Source organism: Micropterus salmoides, unplaced genomic scaffold, assembly GCF_014851395.1.
Source record: "Micropterus salmoides isolate LMB-PRFRI ecotype aquatic unplaced genomic scaffold, ASM1485139v1 Ms_hic_scaffold_1, whole genome shotgun sequence".
Lineage (NCBI taxonomy): Eukaryota > Metazoa > Chordata > Actinopteri > Centrarchiformes > Centrarchidae > Micropterus > Micropterus salmoides.
In genome coordinates, this window is record NW_024040040.1 from 6,195,966 (window position 1) to 6,207,385 (window position 11,420).

General features: G+C 39.5%; 1 protein-coding gene across 1 annotated transcript in view; it reads right to left on the reverse strand.

Annotated features, from left to right (window-relative positions):
• Positions 1-10,886, reverse strand: part of LOC119900428 (SH3 domain-binding protein 4-A-like) — a 29,382-nt gene extending 18,496 nt beyond the window's left edge. The window contains 2 exon segments of the mRNA XM_038715369.1: positions 582-748; positions 10,626-10,886. Of these exon segments, the coding sequence (XP_038571297.1) occupies positions 582-705 (124 nt within the window). The 5' untranslated portion in view covers positions 706-748; positions 10,626-10,886.
• Positions 10,887-11,420: the final 534 nt, after the last annotated feature.

Here is an 11,420-nt window from a genome sequence, read left to right on the forward strand (position 1 = left end):
TTGCACATTGCACTCATTTGCTGATTGCAGACATAAAGGACCAGTTGCACTAATGAGGTGACGGTACGGCAGTTTAGACATAAAGGTTTGTGTGGTTAATATGGTTCAATAGTTAATATTAGTAATCAGATATCTTAATGCCAGCAAACATAAACGCAGCCAAACAACAGAAAACCTTATTTTGAAACATTCTGAATGCAACTACAAATTTTCAGATCAACAAGTAAATGTATGAGCAGATTTACTGCATAATCTACGGCATAATGTGCTATTTTTAGTTCACCTCATTAGCGTATATGGAGCATGTAAACAAAGCTGTAATGAAATGCAACCAGTGAGGTGGAAGAGCCACGGAAAGAATGATAATGTTTTCAAAAACCTGACTGAATAATTTAGTTTCAAAAGATGAAAAGCACAAATTTAAAACATCATTTAAATGCTACAGATATTTAGTGAACTTTTATTAATCAGTTCTCCAAAGTAATCATTACTGATATACATGTGTCAGAACACATCCGTTTTTCTTCCCATTGTAACAGCAATTTCATAAATCTGGTGTGGCTAAAGTGAAACACACAGACCTTTGACATCATTGAGACTGGCTCCGGTGACTCCTTCACTGAGGTCGATGAGCGTCCCTTCCGACTTACAGCGAGGGAGGATGTGGTTGTTGTTTGTCACTCTGATAATTCGATGGGCAGCCATGGCCGGTACTTATCGTAGCATTCGCTCATTGGCAGCTTTTCATCTTGGACGGGAAACAAACAAAGGATGTCAGGGTGGTAGCGAGCAACCAGTTTTAAACACATTCAGGCGTTTAGCTGATGCTCACATCCAGAAAGACTTCCCAAGGCAACGCCGGAGTAGGAAGCTTAATTTTCTAGATCACTAACACAGTTAAAGGCTATAAAGGTCAAAGCCGCTGCAGCAGAAAATAAGGTTGAAAAATATCACTGCATTTTTGAAAAAACTCAGTATGAAGAATGATGCTGGGGAAAGAACAGGGAGGGTTATTCTAAATCAGTGCAAAGACTATGAGCAGTGAACTGTGAGAGAAAGATAGAGAGATTTGATTTAGTAGAGAGAGTGATCGAAAAGCAAAAAAGATATGAAACCAAAATAGATTAAAGTTCTGAGTGAAAGTTACAGCGAAGAAGGTCAGAAACATAATGTAAAGCATGAGGTGGAAAACAAACCTCTCAATAAATAACATTTTGACACCTCTGTCCACACTTTTTTACCTTTTCACCTCACAACCAAGCATCTCTCCCTCCTCCAGCTGTACATGCTGCACTGCTCTGTGTATGTTTGAGTATTTACATCTCTAATTGTGTCGACCAAGTAACCAATTTCCTTGTCAGAAATTAGCTGTGATTTAATTTGTGTATGAAAACACACAGTCAGCGGAGGACTGTAATCTGATTAAGAGAGAGAGCAAGAAATTGTTTTGCAGCAAAACGCTGTTCCCTTCCATGACAAGAGACTATTATTCCTGCAGCGGACGCATTTGCATTTGCACACTAATGATGCCATTTTAATCTGATTAAAGCAACACAGACTTTAGAAGCAGCCACGTAAAAGCCTTTCACTGATTATCTTCATTAGAGCTTTAATGTTTTGAGCTAAATTTTAATAAAATGTAGCACTGCAACAACTCTTCACTATTTTCACTAATAACAAATGAGTTATTGTCAGAGAAAACAAGTATTCACCATATTCACACAGCGGCTACGCTCAGGGTGGGAAGCTTGAGCATGTAAAGCCTGTGCAAAGCTGGCAAGATTGAGAGAAGTAGTAATATTAGTAGTAGTTGTTGTTGTTGTAAAGGCTGCAGTAGTTGCAGTAGTATAAGTAGATGTAGTCGCAGTAGGAGAAATAGTTGTAAAGGCTGTAGTAGAAGCAGCATTGGTAGTAGTAGTAGTATAGGCTGCAACAATAGTAGGAGTATATGCTTTAATAGTAGTATAGCAGAAGTAGTAGTAGAAGAAGCAATAGTTGTAAAGGCTGCAGTAGTAGTAGGAGTATATGCTGTAATAGTAGTATAGTAGTAGTAATAGTAATAGTAGTAATAGTGGTAGAAACAATTGCTGTAAAGGCTGCAATAGGCTGTAGTGTTAGTAGCAGTAGTTCAGGCTGCAACAGTAGTAGGAGTATATGCTGTAATAGTAGTATAGCAGAAGTAGTAGCTGTAGGAATAGAAGAGGCTGCAGAAATTGTAGTATTGTAGTAGTAGTATAAGCTGCAGCAGTAGTAGAAGTATATGCTGTTATAGTAGTAGTAGAAGGAGCAATAGTTGTAAAGGCTGCAGTAGTAGTTTAGGCTGTAGTATTAGTAGCAGTAGTATAGGCTGCAGCAGTAGTAGGAGTATATGCTGTAACAGTAGTATAGCAGAAGTAGTAGTTGTAGGAGTAGTATAGCAGCTGAAGTAGTAGTCTATGCTATAGTAGTAGTAGCAGTAGTAGCAGTAGTAGCAGTTGAAGCAATAGTTGTAAAGGCTGCCGTAGATGCAGTTCTGGTATTAGTGTATCATGTTTTTCAGAGAAAACGTCACACTGGTTCATCTAAAGGACCCCTGCCACCATTTCCCATTCAGTCTGAACAATAAGATAGAAACCAAGTTTATTTGCTTTTTGTGTTTTGGTTGTTGTGGCTGAACCAGTTTAGTCTTTGTTTAGCCCTCTGCAGATTTAGTTTGCTATTCTTTAAATGAAGTAGGACAGAGTTGAGCACATATTATTATATTAATACATTTGTCTTCTCAAAAGTGAAAAATGAGGCTTGATTCAGAGCAGCTCCTCTCTGGAGGTAGAGTGAAACTGCAGCAGAGCTGCACTCTGGGATGCAGAGCATGCAGTTAAGGAGAGCGTGGCTTGTTTAAAGACTACATCTGTTCACCTGGGAGCTCGTGCTGAAAGCAAGTCAAACTCGTCTGAGGTGACGTTTCCTTTTCCTGCACCCTCTCTGCTCGTCAGGGAACATGTCACCCATCGATAAAAAACCCTCCTCCCGCTCGAAAGTAAGCACTCAGCGGGCAGCCGGAGCGAGGCTGTGATCAATAACAAGCCCGCAGACAAAGAAACTGTCACCGGCTTTGATATAACACCAAGGCAATTCCCGCTGAATGCAGCAGGAGGTGAGGGCGGCTCTGACAGAGGAGAAAAAAGAAAACAAGGGGCCGGATGCCTCAAAACGAGCCCTGCAGATCCACGCTGAACCTCCTGCAAGCTGAAAACACTGACAGAAGGAGACTGTTACAACCTTTTCTGACAAAATAAAACTTTTACAATAAAGATTCTTTGTATTTTACAGCTAATGAATAACAACACAAAGTATATGAGGCAATAAACTCCATTTAACTTTTGTTTTACTTCACGTTTGCAGAACATTTTCAATTAGAGGGAGAGGAAACCCTAAAAGAGATCTCAGCAAACTGCCAAAAGGCTTGGCTTCCTCCAAATTGGAAACAAGGATTTTGTTTTTTTCTTCCCACTGGTGCATCAATATCTGAGTCGGTGAAATGCTCTGCGTTATTAACTTATTTCAGTCAGGCTGACAGAGTCGAGGAGCGGAGAGGAAAGTTTAATTAGCCGAGCGTCGGCATGTCCTAATCCCTGGATGAATGTTGCTATAATAACCATTTCCAGCAGCCATATGCTCGCGGAGAGTTTATCGTTTTTTCATCACAGCTGTTTAAACTGAGCAGATTACAGAACGGACAGTGAGACACAGCAGCACAGACCTGTTCCTGTTATCATGTCGAACCTTAAACTTCACCACTGCTATGTAATATTCAAATTCAATCTGCTGTTGAATTCCCTGTGTAAGCATTCAAACAGGCCGTAATCCCAGATCAAAGAAGAAGGCTGACGGGCTAAAAGTCTCTTAAATCAAGATCAAACAAACTAAGAGTCGGAGTCATGATTCCTCACTATCAGTTTAATAAAATGAGATGAAAACAGCTTTAAAACCTTGTTAGCTGATTCTACAAGTCTTAAATGTATCTGCAGACAAATTCTCCTCTGGTTTAAATATTAAAATCCTTCTGCTGCTGCACACCGGTGTTGATAAAACATTCAAGATCGGATTCCTTTATTTATGGCGTAATGTGTTTCTTCAGTGTCTTCTGTTTATTGAGGTCTGCATGGACTCTTTCTCTTCAGTCTATCAAGACAAAATAAACTAGTCAGTGCAACAAGCCGATAACAGAAGGGTTTAGTCCTCTTTAAAGGGTAAAAATCATCAAAACTCAGCTTCTTTTGACTTTAAACTCCATAAAAGGTCACATCTTTCATCTATTTTGTAGGAAACTGAGCACAGGCTGAATTCAGTCCAAACCTCAGGGACAGAAACACATTTGGTCGACTTGAGTCAGGTGCCTAACTGGCCGCTCTGTTGTGGCCTTCGGCGATGCAGCTCTGCTCCCAGCATGCATTTGGGGACGTGTGTTTACACCTGCAATGAAGCAGGTGAACCAGCAGAAGAAAAGAACAGGAGCTCAGGGAAAAACTGTCCTTGGAAATTGTTAAACGCCCGTGAAATTAAAAAGGATGGGCGGGTAAAAGCTCTCCTATATAGAGTAGTTTCACCTTTTTTCAGTTGCGTTCATTTAATCATACATGGGTTTACTGATTGTCCTCTGTGGGCCACTGTAGATGTCTGGGAGTGAATTCTATTATTATTACTATTGAGTAGAAATGTCCTCTAAATGAAAGTTTTGTCTCACCCTGCAGTAAAGTGTCAACCAGATTTCTTACATTACATCCAAAACAAAAAAAAAAGGGACCCCCCACTGTCAGCTGAGAGAAATGTGATAAAACAGCACGCTCTTTGTTTCTTTGTAAGATGAATTTGAAGGCATCCATGCCCATTTTAAAAATAAGAAATAAGAAGGAATATTAAAGTCCCCTTTGAAGTTTTTGAGCAGTTTTTTTTTAACCAGTGGTTTTTTCTCGTGCACGCCCACAGTCTGGCATATGGTTTCACATTGTTCCACTGATCTACTGGTAAAAAATGGTGTTTCAAAATGTTCAATGATCAGTTTGCAAAGGTGTTGTGAGGAAAGAAATGCATTCAACACATTTTTAGACCTCGAGAATCCACACAACGTGAAGTGGTAAGAAACCATGAAGGTAAACGGTCATGGCCGCTTTAGAAGAATTTTGAGGTGGGATGCAAAGAGGGATCATTCAAAAGTGTTTAATTTGAGTTAGATAGAGAAGGGGAGTCAGAGTGAACAGGAATGGAAGGAGAGTGGAGCTGGAATATCTTTCTTTATTTAATTGGTTGCAGTTTAAGGTCATAAACCTACCCAATAACTATTTTTAAAAGCTTTAATAAGTTAATTAATGACACAGCAAAAGAAGAAAGTTCCGTCTGAAAGGTAATGTTATAGCTGTGAATTGTTGAATTTAATTCATAGGGGTAAAGATCTTGCATCTGCAAATGCCTCTGAGTTCTTAAGCATTAGCATGTATACAGGACAGACACATCAAGATTTAACTCACTGTATGACAGCAACAGGTTGCGTTCAACATTTGCAACCAGAAATCACAGAGTTCTAAAGGAAATCCCCTCAGTTTGAACTCTGCATGCTAAAGTAAACAAGTAAATGCTGACGGTAAAGTGGTCTGACAGCTAAGAGCTAATAATTTGATGAAATGTGAAAAATGAATGGTGAGTTTTCCCTTTGAAGCTGACTCTTTGCCCTCCAACAAATATAATATGATGTCCTGAAAGTGCTGTGATTAAGGGCTTGAAGAGCCGTGGGGCAAAAGGTAGTAGACCTTTTTGGGAATTTCAAGTTTCATTTTCTCGCACTGTACATGAATGTAAGTGGCATTTAGCAATAATTGGCTAAAAAAAACGGGCTCATTCGGCCCCGTCTTCCATTGTGTCTTTTCTTTTTAAGCTCTCACACAGAGAAACGTCATATTCCCGCAGGCTGAGTGGGTGATTCCTCTCAGATGGTCTTTATTGCTGTCCTGCTGCAGCTTTGTGACGTGTTCAGGGTTTTATTTTTGTATCCTGCAGACCTGTAGATGTAAATAAATAAATAAATAAGCCTCTGCCTGGCATGTGGTCAATTACATTAGTCTGTGGTGCCGTCTGCCTTGACCGCAACCGTTCATCACCGGAGAACTTCATCCGTAAAATCCTACAATCGCTCCTCTCTCCCCTCAGGATGAATTTCCAGGTAAATGAAGCTGCAAAGTGCTGAGTTTTAGTGCCGCTGAAGGAGATTCTTCAAGCAATAACGCTTTAAGAAAAGAAGTTTGCGCTCAGGAAATGGAAAGTGGCATTTCGAACAGGTCAGCTTTAGGGCAGCAGATATATTAGTGCATTAAATTCAGGGAAAATGCAAAAGCTGCTAAATGTCACATTAGGCAGCATTTATAATTCCATGAAAAGGGTTTAGCACATTTTTAATTGATGCAATAATGTTGATTAATGAAGTGAGAACGCAAGTCAGCGTGGCGCTGTTAAATCATAATGGCTGTGTGCTAATGTGATGCAGTTGTATAACATTTCAAGCATTTAACATTATTAGCTAATGAGGATATATTACAGCATGAGTTGGACTTCAGCTTGACTGTCGTGCATTTTGAGTTTATTCTGCTCTATAGTTGAGACTTTAACTGAAGAACACAAACTGAAGGCTTCAGGGAGTTTAAGGGATTTTTCTTTGCGTTATTATCTTTTTCCAAACCATGTTAAAGTGTTTTGCTTGATTATCTGCCTTCGGTTGCAGTGTGTTATAAAAAAACTACTTCCAGACAATAAAGATAGAAAAGACCATCACAAACAGAGTTAAAGTAATATTTTTGCTTTTGTCAGGGAAATAATAGATGTCTGGTGAAAAGCATTGATTTTGGTGAAAATTAAAGACAAGAGTCCTTTTCTTAAGAGTCCTTGAAAGCATCATTGGGGCCAGTTATGAAACAGTCCCTGTGATGATCAAACCAGAATCCACACACACACACGGCAACTAAATTGCTATCTATTAACTATGATTAAGATCACATCACTACCCGACCTCCACGCCAACACGTTCTCATCTCAGGGTGTCAAATGAGACGCCTTTTTAATATGTGGTCTGTAAGCAGTTTGGTTGGGTATAGGCATGAAAAACATTGTGTTACATTGGAGTTACTTGAAATTCCGAGGCTTTGTCAGGCTTTCTCAAAGCGTTTGTATTTGACAGACTGCATCACTTCATGACGCGTGCAGCACACACTGACACAGACAACCACGAAACGACAACTGACAATGAAAAAACACTGACTGAAAATATCCAAGGGGATGGTGATTAGTTGGCGAGGAAGAGACAAGAAGTGAATAGAAACATGAGGGGAGGAAAATAACAGTAAAACAGGAAACAGAGACTAATGAATGACAAGGAAAACATCTAAATAACAGAGCAGGACAAAAAAAATCAGGCAATAACACTAAACAAACTGAAAACCACAACACAAGATGTCTTAAGGACATGCTACTTTCTGTATTAGCTCTGCATGTTAGCTTTGGATGTGCAGAAATCGCGCCCTGCAGAATATTCACATGACTGTACTCCTGAGGACGCTGGGCACTGGGTAACTTCTAGCTTTTAGCAGCAAGGTCTCAGTTACGAAGTGTAAAATCATTTAGTGTTTAAGCTAACAATGCTCAATGTTTCATGGTTTATCAGAAGATTTGCAAGATCTGCAAATCTTAAAGTTGAGTCATCAGAAAAATGTAGTATAGTAAGGTTTACAGCCTTTCCTTTTGAAATGTACTAGAAGTTTAAATACTCATAAAACAGACATATTGAGTACTGGTAGTCCTTGAATAATTGTGCTTTAGTTTCAAACCTCTGACTGAAGCTACTGTACAGGCTTCAAATATCACACAGTGAGCTCAGGATAATTACTATAATCAGTATGTTATATTAGTTTATGGGTATAACAACAAAATAAAGCTCAATACCGTGGAAGAAAAAGACAGTGAGGTGGAGCGTCTGTTTGTGCAAGTGTGTAAAAGACAGAGTGGTATGTAAGTGTGTTCACTGAGCAGCACTGGGAAGTAACTTTACTTGAGTATTTCCATGTTATGCTTCTTTATAGTTCTAGTCCACCACATATCAGAGGGGGAATTTTACTCCATTATATTTATCTGACAGCTGGAGCACAAATATTGCGGTAGCGGTTGAGGGTAGCGGACGCTAACAGACTCAACGAACTTATCCATAAGGCCAGTGACGTTGTTGGGGGGGGGGGGGCTGGACTCTCTGTCGGTGGTGTCAGAAAGGAGGATGCTGTCCAAACTACATGTCATCTTGGACAATGTCTCCCACCCACTCCATGACATGCTGCTCAAACACAGGATCACTTTCAGTGCAAGACTCATTCCCCAAAATGCACCACAGAGCGACACCGTCAGTCCTGCCTGTGGCCATCAAACTTTTTAACTCCTCCCTTTAAGTGTCGGGCACTTTAGTCAGTTATTAAACTAGACCTCATTATCTATTTTCTGTCCAATATTTAATAATTAATGTGCAATATTCTCTGCTGCTATTTACTCACTAGTCCTTTTTGGTTCACCATAATAATTCTTAATAATGTAAATATTGTACATACCCACACACCTTTATATTTGTCTTTATATTTTATATTTATACTACTATATTTATATACTCTTTATCTATCTCCCTTTGACAAGTGTGCAATTGTGACAAAAGAATTTCCCCTCGAGGATCAATAAAGTATTTCTGATTCTGACTGACACATGAGCATTTGATTATAAGTAAAGATAAGACTTTACTGAGAGCACATGATTAGTTGTTTAACTTTTGGTACTTTAAATACATTTTGATGTAAAACAAAGTATTTCTACACTGTGTGGTATTGCAAATTTTACTTAGAAGTAAAATAGCTGAATACTTCTTCTGTGTGCATGTGTTGAGCTGAGCCGCCATTAATTAGAAAATTGAGCGCACCTTCACACGGAGCTGGAAAACGATGACATGCTGGTTTTCAGGCTTAGCCTCGGGAGTGTGTGTGTGTGTGTGTGTGTGTGTGTGTGTGTGTGTACAAAATTAGTTGTTGAGTCAGGTTTTGTGTGAAGGGGAGGTGTTTAGTGTCACTTTCAAATCAGTCTGCGTGCATGTGTTTGCTAACAGAGGAAGAGAAGAAAAGGAAGAAAAAAGAATTAAGGAAGGAGGACGATGAAGATGAAGATCATGGAGAGGAAATGTGTGGGAAAAGAAGAGGAGGCAAATAAAGAGTAAATGGGAAGAGGGGATGAGAACCAAAATAATTGTTCGTAAAGAGTTTGGACGAAATGGGAGGAAGGATGGACGAGAAGGCAGTCAGGAGGAAAGGGAGGAGAAAAAGACGAGATGCAACAAAACAGGGAGGAAGAGGAGGAGGGACAGGAAAGATGAGAGATGAAGAGGACATTGAGAGATAAGGTAGAGAGACAAAAAAGTGAGAGAAGAAAAAGAGTAGAAGGGAGGATTAGGAGACAAGTGAGGTGAAATGAGAGAAAAAGATGAAGAGAAGATGAAGAGGAGAACAAGGTAGCAGCAAGGGGAAGGAAGAGGATAAGAAAAAGGGAGGAATTAAAGAGAGGAGAGGATCAAGAAAATGAGGAAGATAAGGGGCAAAGACACGGAAATGTAGATAAGCAGATAGAGAGAAACAGATAATAATAAAAGAGAGAGGGAAAAGGAGATGAAAACAAAAAGGTGGAAGGATGAGGAACAACAGGAGAGGAAGTGAGGAGGTGAGGAAGTGAGGAAGGAGAGAAGAATAAGAGTTGAGCGAAGAATAAGAGGTAAAGAGAAGAAGGGAGGAAGAGGAGGCAAGTGGGGTGAAGAGAAAAAAGGAGTGTGATCAAAAAGGAGGAAGGAAAAGGGAAGGAGAGAAGTGGAAGAGGAGTTAGGAGAAAGATGGAAAAACTAAAGAAAAGAATGAGAAATAAAGCCACGTTCCTCTTAGACCCAATTATGTGTGTCTCAAACCTGAGGCTGCCTGATAGAGAGAGAGAGAGAGAGAGAGAGAGATTTTCAGCTTATCAGATGACCTTCTTGGCAAGCCTGGAGGGGCGTCCACGCGCGTGGCCGCATGCCCACACGTGAACAATGCGCGCTAATTGTCAACTTGTCATTTCCATTTGCTGCTGAGCTGTCCAAGGTGCATGACTATTAATAAATATTTACAGCCATGCAGATTAAAGAGATGAATAAAAAGAAATGGCAGCAAGGCTTTCAGTTTAATTCATATTAGAGGGTTTCCATAGGACTATAACAATATCAGAGAAACAAAGCAACATAAAACAACAGAAAGATCGATACGGCTCATATAAGGCACCATAAACTCAGAATAAGCCACATAGGAAACCATTAAATGTCATAAAAATATAACAGAAGTCAAAATGTACAATAAATCGAACTAAAAACTAAAAACACAAAACCATGAAGAATCAGAGCGCCAGAGCTCGATAAATATTGTTAGATAATTCATATGAATGAAGCCGAATTCCTCTCCGGACATTGTTATGCCAGATTAAGCGAACAAAATGAGCAAATGGTTGTTTAAAAAAATAATTAGAGGTACTGAAGTGTAAATTTGATGGTAATGTGAACTGACCTCCTGCTGGCTGGGAGCCCGAACACCCAGAGTAAGTGAGATGAATATGAGCGGATGGAGAGCACTTGTTCCTCTTCTTCTTCTTCTTCTTCTTTTTCTTGTTCTTTTTCTCGTGGTCACTCGCGTCATTTGTCTTAAAAACCCAAAAAGAAAAAAAAGGGGGGGGGGAGTGATGAAATGTCAAAATAAGATTTTGTTCCCAGTCCAAGAAGTTTTTAATGGTCCCACATCCGCTGAGGAGTCGGTGTCCTGTCCGTCTGTGCTCCGGTCTGCCGGAGGACTGAAGCGGCGCTGCTGGAGGAGGGGGGCTGACGTCACGAGGAGGGGGCGGAGCCACAGTACAGATGAAACTATTAGCCTATCAGATTATCGATTAAAGAAAATCTACTTTGATTTGTCATTTTTCATGTAAAAACATTTCATGGTATTTCATAATTAATTAATTAAATAATGTTGAGGTTGGACAAAACAAGGGGTTTGGGGATTTGGGGAGAAAATAATCAGCAGAGTAATCCCTAAACCTAATGAAAACAATCATTAGTTGCAGTCTGATACAAAATAGTTCACAATTTCTCAACCATCTGCTTTTACCTGCATTTAATGCATGAGTAATAACATTAATCTAATGATAATTAGGCTTTAATATAACCTACTAATAATGTCACAGGGGAAATTCTACTGATTTGAGTACTTTAAGGAGGCTACATATCCCTGATTATTTATTATCACAGTCTGGTAATAAAAATTCTGACTACAACAATCAAGTAATCTATGACTCATTACTCGCTTTCTGTT